The sequence below is a fragment of the Camarhynchus parvulus genome, chromosome 24 (assembly GCF_901933205.1).
Source record: "Camarhynchus parvulus chromosome 24, STF_HiC, whole genome shotgun sequence".
In the NCBI taxonomy this organism is placed as follows: Eukaryota; Metazoa; Chordata; class Aves; order Passeriformes; family Thraupidae; genus Camarhynchus; species Camarhynchus parvulus.
Window position 1 is genome coordinate 4,630,045 of NC_044594.1, and position 22,219 is coordinate 4,652,263.

Sequence of the window (22,219 nt, forward strand, 5' to 3'; positions counted from 1 at the left end):
CCTTGGGGCTGGGGGGGTGTGTGTGCCCTCAGGGAGCACAGGGGAGATTAGAGGATGAAAACCTTTCTCCAGGAGTAGGAAACCCACATTTGATTCATAGAATCTCAGAATTGGGTTGGGTTGGAAGAGCCCTTAAAGCCCATCTCATCCCACCCCTGCCATGGCAGGGACACCTTCCCCTGTCCCAGGTGCTCCAAACCCTGCCCAGCCTGGCCTTGGGCACTGCCAGGGATCCAGGGGCAGCCCCAGCTGCTCTGGGCACCTGTGCCAGGGCCTGCCCACCCTGCCAGGGAACAATTCCTAATTCCCAGTATCCCATCCATCCCTGCCCTCTGGCAGTGGGAGCCATTCCCTGTGTCCTGTCCCTCCATCCCTTGTCCCCAGTCCCTCTGCAGCTCTCCTGGAGCCCCTTCAGGCCCTGCCAGGGGCTCTGAGCTCTCCCTGGAGCCTTCTCCTCTCCAGGGGAGCACCCCCAGCTCTCCCAGCCTTTCCTTACAGAAGGGCTGCTCCAGCCTTTGGATCATCTTTGTGGCCTCTTTGACCCAGAGCTGCTCATACCTGGCAAACATGGCAAATACCTACAGTGTGTGTGAGCCTTCCTTTACTGCATGCCTTGGGTTTCCTTTGGCTGTCGTTTCAAAACTCAGTAGTCCTTCAGATGTGACATTTGATAGCAAAGAATGATGATAAAGGTGGGGGGAAGGTGCAATACAGAAGCAATTGTTGTGTTTAATCACATTAATGGCAGCAGCCTATGCTGGTAATAAATTGTACAAATCTACAGACCTTCTCTGGACCAAGAATGTTGTTACTTACTGTGCACAGCCATCAGGAAAGAAGTCAGAATTCCAGGAGCTGGGTTGGTGGAGGGAGAGGGCTGAATCTGTGCAGTGGGACTTCCCTACAGAGAGAAGGGAGATTCTGGCAGAGCAAAGTTAAATAAATTCCAGGTGTCATGGTCATTTGTATGGAGAGAACTTTGCCTTCTTTGTCCCTCTTTCATGAGATGTCTCTCACTACCCACTTCTGATTTTCACTTGCTTACATCCATTAAATACAGCAACTTGGGATTCTTCTCCTCAGCCTTGTTTTCATTTCTGCTTTCATTTATTTCAGGATTTTTTTATTGCTCTTGGCTAATTAGGATTTTTTTACAGCCTTTTAAGTTTTATGTACACATTTCCTTTATTTATTTGCTTTGCAAGCAGTCTTAACTTGCTAAGGATTATTTATAATTTCTGCTCTCAGAGAGGATCATTAAACATTAGCCATTTTAGTGGGTTAACAGGGCCAGGAGTGGGATGCTCCAGGCTCAGTCCATGTGCAGGAATGTCTTCTCACTGCTCTCGCACAAACACATCCCGATGATGCACTTAATGACTCTGGGTGTGATGAATGGTGCCATAAAACTCTGCTGGGGTGAATTGCTTGACAGCACTGAAATTGGGAGATATGTTTTATTATTTAATGTCTGCCTGAATGTATAAAATAAAAAACTAAATACATGTGGGGAGGGGGTATGGAGAAGCTCTGTTCTATATTCACTATCCATGAATATTTATAGAGATATTTTCAGTGAAGAATTAATTTTGCAGACTTCTAGGCTGGAGGGCTTAATTCCTGCCTCGAACTTTTTGCCTCCCCGTAGCTGTTTTATTTTTGAACCGTGTTTTTATTTTTAACATGTCAGGTGAGGTTCCAGAATCTGGTGGCATTGCAGGTCTGTGTGTGCTGAGTGTCTCCCCTGGGGCAGCTCCAGTCAGACAAGCCCTTCCCTGATTCCCTGATTCCCTGCGCTCAGCATGGCTGGGAGCTGCTGTGGGTGCTGAGCTCCATGTGCTGCTCTGGGCTGGTTTGTGCCCTCACTAACTGCTCCTCTCTCCTCTCCCTCCCTGCCCTGCAGCTCTCGCTCCCGGAGGAACAGAACGAAGTGACGAGGAATGGCTGTGAGTCCAAGGAGCTGGTGTACCTGGTGCAGATCTCCTGTCAGGTAAACGCCCTGGTTTCTCTCCCCAGCCTGGCTTTCATTCTGTTTCCCACACAGCCCCAGAATGTTGGGATGTGACACTTCCCCGTGGTGTGTCTGGGGTTTTCCACCTCTTCCCTGGCTTGGTCCCCCAGGGGTGCTGCCTGTGGTGCTGCCACCAGCACGTTTTAGGAGAGAAGGATTGAGAGGAGAAAAAGGAGAGTGTGAAGGAAATAATCCTGACTGATGGCCAGGGATGAGCCCAGAGACAGGAATGGGTGTGCCCAGGCTGAGGTCACTCTGGGGGGAGCACGGACACCTGGACACACCAGTGACCCCACCAGGGAGAATCCCAGCCAGAGGTTTGTTATCTCAGTGTGCTGCCAGGAGTGTCTTGATCTGCTCCCAGACACCTGGTGTGGAGTTCTCATCTCAGGATGCCTTGGGCAGAGGAATCTGTTACTCTGTCCCACGAATTCTTCATCTGCTGATCTGTGTGCCTTTGTAAAATGCTGCCTAATGGTGGGTGTATTTTAATATGCTCACTGAGTCACCCTTTGTGGGAGGTGCAGGGTGCTGGCAGGTTCAGTGGGAGTTACTGCCTGTGTTGGTTGTTTTCCTGGGTTCAGGGCAGCAGCTCTTTCCATGATTCACCTCAGCACCCCCCGAGCATCCATCTTCCCAGTGAGTACACACTGACAGGTGGGGAATTTGCAGGGTCCCTGCTCTGCTACCTCAGCTCTGTGCTCAGAGTGGGGTGTTGTGAGAGCTGAGGAACAGAGCATCCTGCATCCTAAGGAGCAGAGCATCCCACATCCTAAGGAGCAGAGCCTCTTGCCCTGTTCTGGAGGTGGAGCCTGGCCAGGCTGAGCTCCAGCAGCGTTAATTCCAGCAGGAATTATAATAATAATATATTAATATAATAATTCCTCTCCGTGGGCAGCTTTCACTTGTTCCTGTGCATGTTTATGAACGTGCTCTTGGGAGAGGGAAGAGAGGCTCCAAGTGGACATCTCTCAGATTTGCCAGTGTTTTGGCATTTTTTGGGACTGTCGTAAGCCCCTGGAGCCAGTCTGGCCCAAAAGCAGCACTGCCCAGCCCAGCAGCCCAGGCTGACAGGCAGCACAGCAGACCCTGGGCCTGGGCACACGTGTGTCCCAGCCACAGCAGGGCAGTGTCTGGCAAAGGGACTTGCAGGGGACTGTAGGAAATTGGAATTTCAGTGGGTTTGGAGCCCTCACATTTGGGGTGCATTTGCAGTGCTCAGTGAGGGATGAGCCTGGATTATTCCCTGGCTGTTGCAGGTGAGCCTGCAGAGCAGGGCAGTTTTTCACTAGCTCCAGAGCACATCACTTCTGATCCTTCCCCCACCTGACTGACACCTCCAGGGATTCACAGGGTGGCCCCAGGTGTAGTTGTGTATCAAACCCTGCAGAGCACCCGTGTGCAGGCGGGAGGCCCAGGAGCAGCAGAGAGCTGGGATGGGGCAGGATGGAGGTGAGGCCTGACCCTGCTCCTCTGGTGCCTTGCTGCCGCTCTCCAGTGCTTTGCTGGGATGTGTCTGAGGGTACAGGCATGGATTTCATCTGGATGGGGACAATGGGGGGAATTCTGAGCCTTGGCAAAGGGAATTGTAGCCACTGTGCACCAGGCCCAGCTCCTGAGAAATTCCCTTCCCTTCCCTTCCCTTCCCTTCCCTTCCCTTCCCTTCCCTTCCCTTCCCTTCCCTTCCCTTCCCTTCCCTTCCCTTCCCTTCCCTTCCCTTCCCTTCCCTTCCCTTCCCTTCCCTTCCCTTCCCTTCCCTTCCCTTCCCTTCCCTTCCCTTCCCTTCCCTTCCCTTCCCTTCCCTTCCCTTCCCTTCCCTTCCCTTCCCTTCCCCTGAACTCAAATTCAAACCCTGGGATTTGGCCTCATCCATTAAAGGATGGTTGAACCATTCTTTGTCTCCCTTTCTTCCTTGTTTTCATTTTTTCATTTTATTGTTACTTCATTTTCTTTCCCTTTCCCCCTTTCCTTTTCTCTCTCCTTTTTCTCTTCCCCTTTTCCCCCTTGTCTTCTTTCCCTCTTTCCGTTTTTCCTCATTCCCTTTTTTCTTTCTCCTTTTTCTCTTTCCTCCTTTCCCACTTTTCTTCTTTCCCCTTTTCTTCTTTGACCCTTTCCCCCCTTTCCCTTTTCTCTTTTTTTCCTTACATTTCCTGTATTTTTTCCTTCTTTTTTCTCTTTTTTTTCTATTCTTCTGTTTTAAAGTACTCCCCCTGGCTAGCTGGAGGTTCTCCCTTCCCCAGGCCTGTGACCACCCTGTCCCACATTACTGCATGTCCCTGTCTCTCAGATCCAGAGGAAGCTGAGACATTTGTGACATTTGGATCCAATGACTGGGAAGGCATGGGAGGAACTGCACAGCTGAGCATCATTTCTGCCATGGAGATCCTCCAGCCCTGGCCCCCCTGGCCTCTCCCCGTGCAGGGGAAGATTCCATTCCATCACCCCTTGGACACCAGCAGTGTCTGTGTGGAGCTGGCTCCACAGGAGAATGGGATGGCAGGTGTGAAATAGCTCATGGAGTGGTGGTGCAGTGGGGACAGATTTTGGCAGGGTACATCTGGATCAGGCCAAAAATATTGAAGGGGAGAGAAAAAAAGCCTGAAAACCAAATTTGGCTTTCCTCACCCTTTGGATGTGCTTCCAGCCCTGGTGTTTGGGCACTGCAGCAGCCTGAGCTATGTCCTGCATTGTCAGATGGACACAGGCCTTCTGCTAGAGGAGGTGGATCCCATGAGTGTGAAAGCTCTGAATTGCTGTGGCTTGTTGCAGAAGCAGATAGCAAGGAGTGAGGGTGTTGCCATCCTGGCAGTGTTTGATTCCAGACTTGGAGAAATCAGTCAAACCCCTGGGTTTGGGGGCCAGTGCTGGCCTGGGCCAGTCTGGGCTGTGCAGACCCCCTGTGCTGTGCCCATCAGATGGCATTTTCTGTGCCATTCCCTCTGGAGCAGGCAGCAAAGCAAAGCCTTGGAGCAGCAGATATTTCAGCCATCCAGCTCAGCCTTAGCTGGGTTTGGCAGGACACAGCTCCTTACACTGAGGGAATTCTACCCCACTCCTTCCCAGCTGTAAGTATCATTTTAGTGCTGTAAAGAGAATTAGTGCTTGATGCCTATTTTGCAAAACTTTCCCAGATAAGGTTTGAAAAAGCATTCTTTGGGAGGTGTATTTGTGCTGCAAGTCAGCTTGTGGAATCCAGGCTTTGTGCAGGGTTCAGAGGAGGGGTTAAGTCTCTGCTCAGCTTTTCTTCTACTTAAAAACCTAAAAAAATTAATCCAGTTTATTAGCTCTTAAGAAGAAGTGGCAATATATAGAGAGCTGCTTCAGAAAAGAGGAGAGATAGGATTCTTCTTTTGATTCCTTTTAACAAATTTAAACATGAAAACTAGGAAATTACAAAGGGAGGGAATTAAATCCTATTGGGAAGAGACAATGATGGGAGGGGTTGGTTTGGGGTTTTTTTCAGTCATTCAGGTGGATTTTCCTTTTTTTCCCAAGTAAGATTGCGCTGAACTTGCATTTCTAGAAGATAGATTTCAGGAGTTCTGTGAAAAGAGTGATATTATTAAAATAAAAGGGCGAAGTCCTGGAAGGGTGGTGTGAGGACTGTACCTGTGGACCCTCTGCACCTGGAGACAGGAATTGGGAATCCCTGTGGTTCCTGGAGGAGCACAGGGGATGGCTGAGACTCCTGAGGAATTTGTGCTGTACCTGCTGCTGTGAAAGTCCTTGGACAGTGTTTGCAATCCTTGGGAGTTTCCACAGGGATAAACAAAGAATTTACACAGTCTGAAGCACATTTAAAAGGGGTTACTTTGTCTCTGGAGAATAAATCAGCACAACTCAGAGCCTGCAAAAGGGCTGGAATGGGCTAATCCAGTCAACTTGTAAGGAAGGCTGGAAATGGCTTTTTGGATGTTTTGGGGTTTGTTTGTGTGACATTACAGCAACTCCCTGTGTGCTTACTTTAATATTACAACAGAAAAATGCCCAGTCTCAGCTTTTGTTCTGAAAAATGAAACTTGTAAATGCTGTTTGCTCTGTGAAATGTATGGTATTGGAACACCTCGAGCATCATTTTTGGTGACATTTGGAGTGGCGGGGAGAGAACAAGGACTGTCTATGGAGATGTTCACATTCGGGGGGGGGCTGGAACTTGCAGCCTTTCCCGAGGCTTTGGCTGCTCATGTCCGTGCTCACAGGTGGATTATTGGGACAGCAGTGACAGGCACTGCTCAGCAGGGATGTCAGACTGCACAAGCCCGAGTCAGGGTTGACACAATCTCAGGGATTAAACAAGGCTGACTGCTGTGATGGCAGCCCAGCCACAGCACCTTTCCTGCTCCTCCTTTCCAGGGATAATGCCAGCAAAGGAAGCCTTTTTCTGCTCCAGCACTGGTACATTTCTAAGGCTGTTCCCAAAGCAGGAATTGTTGTGGTCCAGGCAGGGTTCTCTCCATTTTCCTGCTCCCATTTTCAGGCTGGCAGGAGCTGATCTGTTCCTGTGGCATGGGATGCCCAGTGCTGTGCCCTGCTCCCATTCTTCCTTCCAGCAGGGGCTGTGTTTGCTCTGGTGGATGGAAACAGGTTCCTGGTGCCCCAGAGGAGGACATTGCCCCAAACCTCAGCCACTTGTGCCAGCTCTGCCCTGCAGGAGGTTTGAGCTGGGCACCTTCTGCTTGGAGAGCAGGATTTGCCAAGCTCTGAAGGCATCCCCACCTCCCATTCCCTGTGCAGTGAGGAGTGTGCAGGGGCACAGGGGGAGGCCAGGAAAGGCAGGCTCCAAGGAGGAAGAGCAGGCAGGACTCCCCTCCTGGGTGGTTTGTGGGGAGGAGAGAGTGCAAGATCCTTCCCACAGGGGCAATGTCTGAGTCAGAGGAGCAACATCTCAAATGTGGTTTGCTGGTTCTGGCTGCCTGGGATAGTCCGGGCTGGAACCACAAATTGCTTGCAGGAGGATTTTTGAGTCAAACATTCAAAATATGGTTGGGTTCTTTGTCTTCTTTATTGATAGTTTCTGATTGAAACTCAAACACCTGGAGAACAGGAACTGAGTAAGTGCTACTTTGCTCCTGTGACAAGCTCTTTAAGCAGATGACTGAAGGACAGATACAGATATTCATTCTTCTGTGTGCTTTATATACATATAGAAACACAGAGAAGGGGAAACATTCATGTATTTTTTAAAGAGATATATCTACATGGACCATCCAGGTGGATCCTACCCAGTGCAAAATCTGTTTTCAGAATATGTGTTAGCCTCCTTCTCCGTGTTTATATAGGATTTTCTGCCTTGATTTAGGATTTTACTAAACAAACCAGAAGCAGTTAATGGGTGCTTTTATTAAACAGCAAATTTTCCCATGATGCAGCCTCCTGTCCCTACCTGTGTGTCTTCACCCCTTGGTCAGGGCCAGGCTGTGTGTGCTCAGGGCTCAGAAAAGCTGCTCTGCTTTCAGATGCATTAAAATTCTGGTCACCATCATGACCTTTCCCCTGCCTTGTTTTTTGTTCTTCTTTTCTGCCTCTTGGCACCACTTGCCTGAAGATGACCAGGGAAATGAGACTTCCACTGACATGTTGTCCATGAGTTTGGTACCTCACGTGTACAGGTGTTTGGAGGTGGAATCATGGAATGTTTGAGTTGGAAAAGAACTTAAAGCCCATCCAGTTCCAGCCCCTGCCATGGGCAGGGACACCTTTCACTAGACCAGGTTGTTCCAAGCCCCATCCTGGGATGGGGCAGCCACAGCTTCTCTGGGTAACAAGTCCTGGGTATTTTGTAAATCCACAAAACCTTTTCAAAATCTGCCCACAGGCCTTTTTGGCTTGTGTATTTCTACCCCATCCTTCCAGATGTTCACACATGTTGAAACCTCTGTCCTAAGCTTTTCTCGGGTGTTGAGGGCTGTTTCACATCAGAAAAGAAAGCAGCAGAATTCCTGGTTTGCACCCTGCTAATCCATCACTCCACTGCTGTGCTCCAGTGGATCTGAGGTCACACACTGTGTGCCTCTTGCTCCCAGCAGCAGTAAATAAAAGCAAAGTGACAGTGGGAGTGAGAATTAATCAAGAATGCCTGAAGCTGGCAGGCAGCCTGCAGGGTGCTCTGGGCTGTGCTCAGACCTCAGGAGATCCCAAAGCCAAGGTGGAGGGACTTTGAAACACCTGGCTCTGTTCCAGGCTTTGGGGAAGTAAACTGCCAGCTATAGGGGTTGAATTACATCTGAACTGCTTAATTAACATCATTACTCTGTAGCTGGCATGTTAACATAAAGAATAAATTCATTTAGTAATTGGGATGGCAGCTGTTAAGGACAAGGGTTTGACTGGCTGGTGCTCAGAGATCTCCTGCAGGACTGGGTAGGGCAGCACTCCCACCCAGCAGGGTTAACACTGGGGTTTGCTGTGTCCTGCTCTGAAAGCAGATTCACCACACCCTTTGCTCAGCTTGGAGTTTTGGCCTGTGATCCTTAAATCTCACACAGAGTCATGGAGTCCTTGAGGTTGGAAAAGCCCTCCCAGACCATCAAGCCCACCCTGGACTGATCCCCACCTTGTCACCAGCCCAGAGCACTGAGTGCCACATCCAGGCCTTCCTTAGACACTCCAGGAACCTCCCTGGGCAGCCCCTTCCAGCTTTTCCAGGAAGAAGTTCCTCCTGGTGTCCAAGCTGAACCTCCCCTGGCACAGCTTGGGGCCGTTTCCCCTTGTCCTGTTTGGACATGTCACCATGGCAGTGCCAGTTTAGGCAAAAGGGATTTTTGTCCCTCCAGGAGCAGACTGCACTGTCCCAGCTGCACCCTGGGGCTCTGGGGTTCCCTTCCCTGCTGCTGGGGCTGGTCCTTCAGCCCCAGCCAGGGCAGATTCACTGCTCAGATCCATCCACTGCTCACGAGACATGAAAAATTACTGCTGCCCTTCAACTTTGGTCTTTAATTGCTCCATTCATGGCTCCCTTCAGATTTTTTTCCTCTAATTAATGATTTAAACGTGTATTGTGACAGAAATGGGGTCAGCTCTTTGTTTTCTTAACTCTGGATGCATGAGATGCAAAACCAGGGTTGTAGCTGTGTGCGGATTTTCAGTGGAATAATTCATTTATAATAAATTTCTGACATTGCAAAAATAAGAACTGTTGTGGAGCTGTTGGTGCTAAAGCACGTTTTTTCAGCAGGTGCAAATGTATGTGTACTTCAAGCTGTCCCCTCAGCATGCCAGGGACAGAGGGTTTTGTGCTTAAATTCCAGTGGAGAAATGCTCAGGAATTTATTTGAGGATAGGTGTTGCTGGGGAAAGAGGGTATCTGGAAATAACCTCCTCAAGACAAGAGGCTCCCAGCTGCATGAGGCTGAGCTGCTGGGCAGTTCTTGTCAAAGGGGGAATGTGAGTGATACAGAACAACTTCAGATGGTTTTCCCTGGTGGAAACCCCCCAGCTGAAGGGGAGGACCAGGCCCTGCCCTCGGGAGGGATGATGAGTGAGAGGGGAGATCCTTTGTCAGGATCAAGTGCAGTGTCAGTGGACGTGCTGTCCTGGACGGGGTTTCGTGAGCAGCAGAGGCTCTCACAATTCCATGGTCATTTGTTAATGTTGTGTCCTTTGCCTTCAGACAGAAAACCAGCCCAGAATTAGAGAGCAGACTGTGCTCTGGGCTCTGGCACTGAGGGCCGCTGCAGAAAGCCATGGGGACTGGGATGGATCTTGGCAGGGCTCCTGACCCTCATGTGGTGCTTTGGAGACAAGGCTGGGCCTGGCCACAAATTGAAGGGGACACTGGGACTGTTCTGATGAGACACCAAGTCATCCCCACAAGTGAGCAGGGCAGATGCTTTGCAGAGGAGCCCTTTGCCTACAATTCACTTGTTTTACAACTTTTCCAAGAGAAAGGTTGGTTCAAGTCCAGAATGGGAGGAGGATTGTGGGGATATTCCTTCTTGCCTTGATGTTTGTTCCTTATGGGGAGGTTTGCCGTTTTCAGTATGTGTTTACCTGGGGAAGGTGACAGGGCTTTTGGGACAAATCATCTAGAACCGCTTCATCCACTCCTATCCTCTGCAAGGCTGCAAAGCTGCTCTGGTCACCAGATGATGCTGGGGTAGGAGGCTGAGGGAGCAGCAGCAGACAGCCCAGGGGAGCAGTTGGGATGCTCAGCCTCAGGGTAGGTGAAGTTCACAGACCTTGGAACAGCATCTGTCCTTCCAAATAACAGATTCACTGCACATGAAATGGAGAGCGGGCAGGGCAGGAAAGCGTGGTTTCAAAAAGGCTCTCTCAAGGCACAGAAACCACATCATAATAAACAGTGTGTGTGTAAAGGCAGAATCATTAACTTATGGAGTCATTTAGGATGGAGAAAACCTCCAAAATCATGGAGTTTAACCTTTGCCACAGCACTGGCAAGCCACTACCAATCCCTGTCCCCAAGTGCCACATCAACGCAGTTTTTTTAGCTCTTCCAGGGACTGTGACTCCACCCACCACTGCTCTGGGCAGCCTCTGCTAGGTCTTGACAACCTTTTCCATTAAAAAAAATCAGCTTAATGTCCAACCCTCCTTAGGGCATCTTGTCCTAAAGATACTTCAGTGGTAAATCAGAGATGCATCATTTTCACTATTTGTAGCAAATATTTACTGGCACAGAGCCAGGTGGCAAAGTACACAATCACAGCAGTTTCTGAAGTTCTCTCCTACCAGTTACACTGAGTGCACATGGATTATTAAACTGATGCTCTGAAGATAATTTGTAATTGAGCTGTCTGAGTAATAAGGGGGCTGAGAGTGCTGCTGTTGCACTCAGTAAATAGAGGTGCTTTGCCTGACGCTGTGTCACTTTGCAAATAAGTTTTGTTTAGAGGAGTCAATCACAGAATTCTCAGGGGAAACCTGATTCGAGCTTGTTCCTTAAATTGTGGGGGCTTTCCCAGAGTTACAGAGCAGGTTGGGGCCCCAAGTTTGTTAAAATGCACAGAGCAGATGTTCGTTGTCACTCTGAATTGTGTCACTCTGAGGGTGTGCCACAGGCTGGGGATGGAGGCATCAGAAATAAACACAGACTGTATTTTCCAAGACCATAGAACAGGTTTGACACCAAGGGCTCAGGTTTTGACAGATCAGGATTATCTGTTTTCTAAATGGTGCATTTGAAACTCATCTGTGAGTTAAAAACTGTGCCTTTATTTCAAACGTTGTGGTTTAGGTTTTGAAAAGCCGCCATCAGGGATTTTAGATCTTGAAGATGGTCTGTGTTAAATATTTCATCTCCTGGGCCTTGGCACCACTTTTCACTCTTTCTTCATAAAACTGATGGCTGCAGCCTCCAGAAAAGCAGCTGATTTTCCATTTTGACTCCAGCTTTATTCACAAAACCTCCTCATAACTGCTTCTGTTTCTTGTGCTTTCAAAATAATGTTTCGCCCTTCCAACCTCTGTCCTTGAGGCTTGATCAGCTGCATCTCTGACACAGATTTTTTTTCCCTGGGAATACTCATGGGTTTTATCTCTAACCTTGCCCAGAGGCATTTCTTACCCTGTTAGTGATATTTTCCAAGCATTGGTAATGTTGCTTCGTTCTGGGGTGTCAGGATGAATGGGGCTGGAAGGGAGCAGTGGCAGATACAGCAGGGTTTTGTTATTTCTGTGCTCCTGAGTGCCTGCTGTTTGTAGATGATGTCATGGATGTCTGACCTGTGGCATAGCAGCCCTAATGGGGTCATGGGGGATGTTCAAATAGTTTTTTGGGTTGGGACCTACAAAAAAAATCTCTTTTCTTGCTGGCAGTTTGTGTTTACAAAAACATGGTTCTGTTCTCTGATCTCATATATATATATATATATATACATATATACAAGTCAGCTGTTTGCTGCCATGGTCTGCCTGAGAAATGAGATTTAAGAAAATTGAGATCTCTGTCTGCCAAAGCTGCTGATGCTGTAGGTGACCTCAAGCAAGGGATTCAGGAAGTTTTGGAAATAGGAAAGCAGAGGAACGGCTTCCCACTGCCGGAGGGCAGGGAGAGATGGGATACTGGGAAGGAATTCCTCCCTGTGGGGGTGGGCAGGCCCTGGCACAGGGTGCCCAGAGCAGCTGTGGCTGCCCCTGGATCCCTGGCAGTGCCCAAGGCCAGGCTGGATGGGGCTTGGAGCAGCCTGGGACAGTGGGAGGTGTCCCTGCCATGGCAGGGGTGGCACTGGATGGGGTTTAAGGTTCCTCCCAACCCAAGCCATCCTGGTATTCTGTGATTTTCTTTTGTTTTAACAACCTCAGGCAAGTAATTTTAAAGGTTTTTTGTTTGTTTTCTTCCAAAGGCCATTGGTGGCTGCTGGTTTTGATGGAACCTTCCCCTGTGGTTGAGTGCAGAGCAGTTCATGGCACGTTTGGGCTGTGGGGTGAGGAGGGAGTTGTGTTTAATGCCTGCAAGGTCCATACAGTCATTTGTAGCTGTACATACACCCCCTCACTGCTCTGCTACATGGAGGATGGTGGAATTTCAGCTCCCTGAGCTCTGCAGGGTTTTGTTTGTGGCTCCAAGCTCTCATGTCATGACTGTAATTTTCTGAAGTGCAGAAAAGCAGCCCCCTATGCTATGCCCACCCTCTTCTCACCCCTGACCCACTGCTCCATGGTGGCATTTTGCTAAAGAGATGATGGATATGGAAGTGTTTAAATTATAGCATGGCAGGAGAGCAGGAATGTCACTCACGTGCTGAGGGCTGTAAATCCTGGGTCGAGTTCAAGGTCTGCCAGGCTGCCATTCAGAAATGGGCTGGTTCTGGGAGGAAAAATGGCTCTTAGGGTTTCAGGCACTCTGCTTGTGTTGGGTTTTCTTGCTGGGCTCTCACTGCTCTGTACCTGTACAAAACCACTCACCCCCAAAGCCTGAGCCAAGCATTTATCTACTCCTGACAAAGCTGTTCCTCTGAGGGACACAGGAACCACTGGGGCTCGTGGCTGGTGTCCCCTTCGCCCCCAGAGAACCACACACACCTGAGGAGTGATTTCCCAAGCAGTGAGGACAGACAGGGTGACACTGCTGTCCCTCAGACCCAGCCCTGTGTCCCCACGTGTGCTCTGGGGGCTCCTATCTGTAACTGGAATCCAGCAGCACAAGGAAGTCTAATTTTTAGGGGAGAAAGGCTGCAATGGTTTCCATTAAAATATTTTTTTTTCCCAGTGACTGCAATTAATTGATAATAAACTGATAATTAATGCTGAGAGATTAATTTATGCTGTGAAATAAGGCTAATAAGGGTTCCCCACATAAATATACCAAATTTTCTACTCTGCCTTGTGCTCTGTCCATTTGTATTTTCCCTCCATCTTGTGCTCATTCCTCCCTCGTGTCCATGAGCTGTGATTCCAGGTGGAGTGCTGAAGTTTTAGTGTTTCATTCAGAAATAAAGTACTTTTATGTTGCCTTAGTGCAAACTCCCTTTAAGTTCTAACGATTTATAATTTCCTTCAAGTTAGAATAACACACCAGAAGTCATGGAATCACTTTGGTAAACAAATGTAACTGTAGATAAAGCGACCTAAGGCACCAGCTAAAAACACTTCCTGGGTGAACTCCCTGGGATGGATTTTATCCATCTTGCTTTCTGTTTTGACTAAATCTCTAAACCATTTTCTGCTGTGACTTGAAACAGGAAAGGGCTGAAGGGTCAGGCTGGAATAACAGACAGAGCCTGAGCCCCAGACAGCTGTAAGAGTCACCCATGGCAGAGTTAACCTGCCCTGCTGGATGCTGCTGCTTTTCCAGCCATCTAATCTGTGGTGTTTTCTTACTGAGGGGTCAAACTGAAGTGACTTTTGCCTTATACTTTCATCTCATTTTCTGCTCTTGCTCTCCATGTGGGCTGCAAGGTTCAGGAGAGCATCCATGTGTTCTCTCTGAGGAAATAAGCATTTGAACCAGAACAGAAAGGTCTATCCCTGTCTTAAAATAAATAAATCCTAAGTGCTGTAGAGCAAACGCAGTCAGACTGAGGGACAGGAAGGTTGTGTGTGCTGGAGCTCAGTGGCAGCCAGGCTGGCTTGGAGAAGGATTGATGGACAGGGTGGCATCCTGCCTGCTGACATGGAGACATCCAGCTGGAAACAGGAGTTTTTCTTACGTAGCAAGAAGATCTCTAAATCTTTAATACAAAACTCTAGTGTGTAAGTTTTGTGAATGGATGGTACCACAAATCCTGGCAAATCCTCTCTTGCAGGCTGGTGCCTCTGGGTGCTGCTCAGGGCACAGCAGGGCACAGCAGGAAGAGTTTTCTGCCCGATGCTGAGTGGGAACAGTTAAACCCACATACAGATATTCCAGTATGGAACTGACCTGGACTTAGGGGAGCCCCAGTTAGAAAAGAGCACGATTCTTGTACTGATAATGGAAGAGTTTAAGGGATGATGGAGCAAAGTGAGCTTTGACTGGGGGAATGAAACTGCAAGGAATGGTTTAAAATTGCTTTCTCTCAGATTTGCAGTGGATAATGTCTGTCTGTTGGTAATGAAGCCATCACTGAGCTGCAGGAATCAGGATGGGAAGAATGTCAGTGGGAGTGACGCTGCTGCTCAAGTGCCACAGGATTGAGCTGAGCTTAAGGGAGTAGGAAACTACTCCAGGCTGTGGCTGCTCATTGTCCTCCGCAGGCCATTTGTTCAGCAGAGCTAAAAATATTCCTTGTGGAGCTGGGCTCTGGGTCCCTGTCCCTCCCCATCTCCTCCTGTGCCAAGTGAAGCCTGGGAGCGTCTCTGATCTGTGATCTTGCAGTGCTGGTGCCACTGATGGAGGGTTCAGATCTCTGGCTCACTGGAAATTAAATCAGTTCAGTAGTCTCCAGTCATTTCTTTAACATGACATTTCTCCTTGCTTTGATAATCAGAAAAAGATCAGCAGCTCTGTGCAGAGGCTGAAATCTCACCAGGCATCTCATCCTACCCAGCAGAGCGAGGGAGAACAGATCAGGATGGGAAAAGAGTAGGGATGAGACCAGATTTTCCATTCTGAGAGAAATTCCAGATTCTTCGTGATGCTTTTCATTGTGAATGTTTCTGTAAAAAGCAATATCAAAAGATACATTGATTTTTTTTTTCAAGAGGAACTTGTTTTTAAGTTGCTGGTCAATTTTTCCTTTTAAAGATCCTGAAACTGTGTAATGGTATTATTGAAATCTCCACTTGATATTTGATTTTTTATTTTAAAGAACTTTGTCACAGCCAGGTTTGTAGTTGAAGGTCTGAATCTGGGAAATCACTTTGTGCTTAACTTCACCTCTTATATCCCACTGAAGTGAATGGGATTTAAGCTTGTGCTTCTGTAAATCAGGACAATTAATAATTAAGGAAATTAAAAGTAATTAATGAATTAGAAAATGAGAGGCTGATCAAAAATTTATTTGAGCAACAGTTTATGAAAATCATTAAAAACATGAAGAAGACATTTTTGCCATATGGATGTTGAGTGCCTGAAGCCCCAGAAATGATGAGGCTTTGATATAAAACACACTTAACAACACAAGACCAACTTAACAGGCACTTACTCGTGTGTCTAATATTTTATTAGCTCTAAATTTAAAAAGAATCCTTTTGCCAGACCTTTCTGATGCTTGAGAATTTGCAGGAAAGGGGAGCAAGATGTACAATTTTTATATTGGTAAGTTATATTATACAGTTTCCAGTTATATTGGAAACCTTTGTGGTGCTTTGGATCTGGGATGAGGCTGCTGCTGTTGCTGATGCTTTGGCTGTGGCTCTCTGGGAGTCTGGCTGGGAGAATCCAGACTCTGCTTTCCTGTGCTGGAGATCTAAGGGGAAGCATTAAAAACTGTCCAGTTCCTTCCTCGATTGCTGCAGTGATTCCTTCCTGTAAAGTTAATTGATCCTATGTAAATGTGACTTAAAAATTCATCACTCAGGCTCCAAATCCACAAAAAATTTGGCTTAATACAACTTGAAGTCCAACCTAAAGCATGGGAGCTTTTTGAAATAAGCTATGCCAGGCTTAAAGCTTTAGAATATTGGTAAATACTCCCCTTTAGGGTGTTGGAATAACATTCTGCTGGGTGGAAAAGTGTGTTATTGTTCCTGAGGTGCTGCTCTGTGCCTGCACAGCCTGTGCACGGCCACTCTGAGTGAGACAGGAATGGGCAGCCCCGTTCCCAGAAGGTGGAGGGGCAGCTGCTGAGCTCTTCTGAGAGAAGTGACAGGACCTGAGGAACAGCTGGAGCTGTGTCAGGGGAGGTTTGAGTTGGATTTAGGGAAAGGTTCTGTCCCCAGAGGGTGCTGGCACTGCCCAGGCTGCCCAGGGAATGGGCACGGCCCTGAGGCTGCCAGAGCTCCAGAAGGGTTTGGGCAGCGCTGCCAGGGATGGACAGGGTGGGGTTGTTGGGGGTCTGGGCAGGGCCAGGAGTGGAATGGTGATCCTTGTGGGTCCAACTCAGGATATTCCATGATTCCATGAAGTAAACTATGATCCTTTTGCGCAAGAGCCCGATGTCCACGATCCTAGGCTGAGTGACCTGGGAATGGTGATGAGGTTCTGGCCTCCAGGCACCTACAGCATCCCTCTCCTGGAGCCTGGGCTGCTGGCAGGGACAGCTCAGGGATGGCTCAGGGATGAGACTGCTCAAGGAGAGCTCAGGGATGGGAGAGCTCAGGGATGGCTCAGGGATGGCTCAGGGATGGGAGAGCTCAGGAAGAGCTCAGGGAGAGCTCAGGGATGGCTCAGGGAGAGCTCAGGGATGGCTCAGGGAGTGCTCAGGGATGGCTCAGGGATGGGGGAGCTCAGGGAGAGCTCTGCTGGTTGCTTAGCAGCTGCGAGCTGCAGTTTGGAGGTGCAGGAGGATCCCGGTTCCCTGCCCGCGCTCCGGCTCTGCTGCCTGCCCTTGCTCCAGGAGCCTCCCGTGGGGCCAGAGACACTGCTGCTGGTGTGGGGTAAGCTGTACCTGCTCATCCATCACCTTTTCCTGCTGCTGTCAGCCCTGTGACCGGGATGGTGTGGGATCCTGCACACCCTGGCACAGCAGGGGCTGACCCAGCTCTGCCTCCCGGCTGCTTTTAACTCTTGCTGCCCTCATTCATGGCAACCAGGCTGCAAAGCTCCAGGCCAGCCTTTAAAATGAAATAGAATGGAATTAGTGGCAGGTTCAGGAGCGTTTGACAGACCATTTTGTTGTTTGGGTGGTCACGGAGGAATGAAATGCCCAGTTTGGTGGCAGAGGCAGATCCAGGATCACAGGGATTTCTCGGGCTGCTGTTCCCTACGTTGGTGACTGAACCTTGAAGGTCACACTGGCAGCTCAGTGAGAGAGCAAGAATCCCTTAATTGCAAAAGATGGAGAAATGGGGAAGGCTGACAGCTCCATGAACAGAATTAGCCTTGCACTCCTGGTTTTGTTTTTCTCCTATAGACAAAAGTGAAATGACATAATGTAGAAATCCCAAATCATTTATCCTGTGTAGGTGCCTCTTTGTAGGATTGTGAAATATGGTGATTTCTCATGAACTGAAAGCAGAGTCTATGGACACAGTCACAGTGTGGAGTTGTCTTAAATCATTGGGACAGGATGTAGCTGGATTGGAGGGTTTATATCTGCAATTGCCTCGCAGGCTTTGGATATTAATGTAAAACTGATGCCTAGAACTTTGCTGATAAAGAAATCAGCGTAGAGGAATTATTACTGGGAATTCAGAGTAGGCCATGCCTTTTGTATCCCAGGGGAGAGGGCACCTGGCAGAGCCCTGCCAACCAGGCACAGCAGGTCAGCATTTACAGCTCCGTCCCCTGTTGTGTCCCCTTACCCCACACATCCCCTGCTTTCTGCTCCACTTTCAGGCATCCCTGTGTCACTTGCAAGTCCCTGGCACTGCCTCCGAGTGCCCATGTAACCCGGAGCAATCCCATCCCTTGATTCCTTCCACATCCCTGGCAGTGCCCAAGGCCAGCTTGGACAGGGCTTGGAGCAAACTGGGACAGGGGAAGGTGTCTGTGCCCATGGCAGGGGTGGGACTGGATGGGCTTTAAGTTCCCTTCTATCCCAAAGCACTCTGGGATTCTGTGATTAATGACTCTTCATAAAGTGCTTTGACCTGTAAACTGCTGCATTATTACAACATTTTTTATTGACCATAATAGGCCATGGAGCATTTAAAAGTCATCATTAGATATTAAAAACTTCACAAAGCAAACTGTTCTGTGCTGCCACAGTCCCTTCCTTGTTCCCTGGAGCAGTCTGTATCTTGTCTATATTTTAATTGGGGAAATGATATGCACTCAGGAATAAATCTGCAGCTAGAATTGTTCATCATGGATTGTTTTCTTAATTCAGCTGAAGGTTTGCCTGGGGCACCTGGCAGAAATTTTGCAAGCTTCAATCCTGCCTTCAGATCTGTGGTTTATATGATTCTATCTGCTTGGAATCTAATTTCATGCTGTTTATACAACCACTTGGTGATTTACATTTGTGCAAGGACACCTCGTGTAGGAAAATGCTACAAAATCCTTGTAAGACAGGTGGAAGTTAAAGCTCTGGATGGGTCTCATGCTGCTGGGCCACATCCAAACCCGTGGTTGTGACCGTGTTCCCAGGGGTCTTAGGAGGAGAGAAGAGACGAGGATCTGACTCCATGTTTCAGAAGGCTTGATTTATTATTTTATGATATCTATTATATTAAAACTATACTAAAAGAATAGAAGAAAGGATTTAATCAGAAGCCTAGCTGAGAATAGAAAAAGAAGGAATGATAACAAAAGCTTGTGTCTCGGACAGAGTCTGAGCCAGCTGACTGTGATTGGCCATTAATTAGAAACAACCACATGAGACCAATCACAGATGCACCTGTTGCATTCCACAGCAGCAGATAACCATTGTTTACATTTTGTTCCTGAGGCCTCTCAGCTTCTCAGAAGAAAAAAATCCTAAGGAAAGGATTTTTCAGAAAATATTACGGCTACACCATGGTTAAATAATTAAAACAGGACCACTAATGGCTGGTGTGAGCATGAACGGCTGCTGCAAATTAAAACATGAAAATATCGCTAGGGCACTTGGACCGCTTTCGGATGGTTCAAGGAGAAAGTGCTGTTTGTGCTCAGCTTTCCCTCTCCTACCCCTCTGTGCCGAGGAGCTGCTGACAGTGTGGCTGTGTTTGTGTGTGCAGGGCAGGAGCTGGATTGTGAAGAGGAGCTATGAGGATTTCCGGGTGCTGGACAAACACCTCCACCTGTGCATCTACGACCGCCGCTTCTCGCAGCTGGCAGAGCTGCCCCGCTCCGATGCCCTGAAGGACAGCCCCGAGGTAAGGGGCCCCTCTGGGCACCCAGGGCACCACCCAGGTGTGGGATTCGTGCAGGGAGTGACCTCCGGGGGAGGTTTGTTGGATATCAGGGACAATTCCATCATGGAAAGGGCTGTCAAGCATTGGGAGGGGCTGCCCAGGGCAGTGGTGGAGTCACTGTCCCGTGAAGTGTTCAAAAGTGTGTGGATGTGTCACCTGGGGACATGGTTTAGTGATGGACTTGGAGGTCTTTTCCAGCCTCAGCAATTCCATGTATTTCTGGTACACAGAGTATTCTCACAGAGTATTGTGTGTATATTATAATATAATACTAGAATATATAATTACTATATTACTATAATACCATTATTATATTACTATTACTATATTACTATAATTACTAGTAATATATAATACTAGTAATACTAGTAATATACTAGTAATCAGTATACTTATTTCTAGTAGAGAGTAGTTTTAATGCAGCCTAGGCTACATTTGAAAATTGGCTACCATGAATAAAATCAGTGTTTTCCACCCCTAATTTCAGTGATCTAAAGGGAAATGTCCTGCAAGTTCAGACAAATTAATTAAGCTCCTGAATCTGGAATGGTAATTGTGTCAAGAAAGCTGCTGTCCTGTGTTCCCTTAGGTGTGAATTTGGTTTTGTCTTTGGAAACTTTGTCAGTGATGTGGGTATTTTCTGGCTCAGTGTTAACAACTCAGCATTCCCAGGGAATCATGCTGTCTGAGGCTGCTGCACTGCAAGAGCAATCCCATTTGGAGTGCTAGGCTTCCATTTTAAACTGAGTATTCCTGAAGTGTTTTTTAAGAACAGTTGCATTAATGTGTTTTTTAAAGATCATTTAAATAGCTCTTTTTCCTCAATGAGGTGGTTTTTTTCCTCAAAGAGATACTTCTCATTTCTTGGCTTGCTGTCTTCACCCAGAGTATGATGAGATGCAATTACCTCAGCTTCTCGCTGCTGATAATGGAAAGATTTGTTCATGTCCAGAAAAATCTCTTGGAAAGCAGCAGGTGAATCATGGCTGCATTGTTTTGGAGGATGTGGACGCTGAAATTAGTACCCCCTGGAATTTTACACGGTGTTAGCCATGGAATTTAAGGAACTGATCATGCAGCTCCATCACTCAGCAGACAGACTGATTCAACACTTGTTTTAGTTTCACACAGGGTATTTCTGAGGAGGATTTGAGGTTTAAATTCAGCAGAAGCAGCAATATTCAGGACAATGGTTTACTTTTAATTATATTTTAGGCATTTCTATCTCTCGCATCCTTACTTGTACCACCAATTTAACTGGACTTTAGAGCAAGAGCCTGAAAATCCGCATTCTGTCTGCAAGCACAGAGGATGTGAAGATGCTGAACAGCTCTGCTGCTCTGCAGCTGTGGGGTGTCTCATCATATATTTTTTATTTTGAATTGGCCGCGTTGGAACAGATGTTTGAGGAGAACAATGTTTTAAACAGTCCTACAGATTCTGGACTACAATGCTGCTTTATACCACTGTCACTGGGAGACTCTGGAAAGACCTCAGTGGCTTCTCTGTAATAAAAACCAGTTTACTGTTACAGAAGGGACATGGCAAAGTGTATTTTTAAACCCCTCTTCTACTGCTTGAAATGTTACTCTTTGGCCAGGGGGTCACTCTGAGGTGCTGCATTCTTTAGGCTCTGCAGCCGTGTGGAAATGGCACTCAGGGGTGTTCACTGGGTGGTTCTTAGGGGTGTTCACTGGGGGCACTCAGGGGTGTTCACTGGGTGGTTCTCAGGGGTTCTTCACTGGGTGGTTCTCAGGGGTTCTTCACTGGGTGGCACTCAGGGGTGTTCACTGGGTGGCACTCAGGGGGGTTCACTGGGTGGTTCTCAGGTGTGTTTGGTGGCCCTAAGACACGAGTTGTTTGTGTATGTGTCCAGGATGAGGGCAAAGCTTTAACTTTAAGGTATCTTGACAAGGGAAGTTATGAAATCTGCATGAATGTTACAAAATGATAATAATAACATTTTTACTTTCCCAGAGAGCTGCTTCTTTACCCTTTCTTTTGGTATAACCATTATAACCCTGTGTGTAGCTTGCTGTCCTTCGAACGACAGAAATGCATTGATTTGCAGAAGGGAATGTGTCTCTGTAACTCTTGCCTGTGGCAGTGGGTGATTTCTGGTCCTCCCTGAGCCTGCAGAAGGCTCTCCAAAGGCAGGTGCACTAACAAAAGCACTGTGTGTGTGTTTGTGTCCCAGCTGGTCACCCAGATGCTGATGGCTTACCTGGCTCGGCTCTCCAACATCGCAGGCAACAAGATCAACTGTGGCCCTGCCCTCACATGGATGGAGGTACAGCACAAACCTGGGGTGTTCTTTGTTTCCTGACCTTGGAAGCACAGCAGGCACATGCCTGCTCTTTCCAGCCCTGCTGGTGTCATTGAATTCTATCCTGAAAGTTTTTTATTCCCCTGTTACCAGCACGTAGAAGGTGTAGGACACACAGAATCAGAACCAGTATTAAGAGTATAGAGTTTTTTCCCTTGTAACCTGGGTTTTGTCTCTCAGAAATGGATTGTCCTGCTGATATTCACAAAGAGAGGAGGTGGCAGTCCCAGGGCTGCCAGGGAATGCCGGGTTCAGGGCTGGATCTCCCAGTGATGGGTTGCAGAAGGCTCAGTTGTTTCAAAGCTCACTTATTCCTGCTCTCCTTTTTACCAAGGCAATGCTGCAACTGTGGCTCATTTCTAGAACTCAGCTGTCTCTGTTATGGTATTTCCCCGCTCTCTTGGTTTTCTAAATAATTTTTCCCTGTGGCAGCTCCAAACCCAGTAAGTGCTCTGCTCCTGTTGGCTCCCCTGCAGACAGAGGCAGCCTTGTGCCTGCAGTGGCACAGTTTGTGTGTTGTGAACTGCAGCTGCAGCTCTGCTTTCAGGTTTCATGGTCTT

At 47.9% G+C, this 22,219-nt stretch overlaps 1 protein-coding gene across 1 annotated transcript in view; it reads left to right on the forward strand.

Annotated features, from left to right (window-relative positions):
- ARHGAP32 (Rho GTPase activating protein 32) overlaps window positions 1–22,219 on the forward strand; it is a 174,932-nt gene that overhangs the window by 78,365 nt on the left and 74,348 nt on the right. The window contains 3 exon segments of the mRNA XM_030964892.1: window positions 1,904–1,990; window positions 19,157–19,294; window positions 21,531–21,623. Of these exon segments, the coding sequence (XP_030820752.1) occupies window positions 1,904–1,990; window positions 19,157–19,294; window positions 21,531–21,623 (318 nt within the window).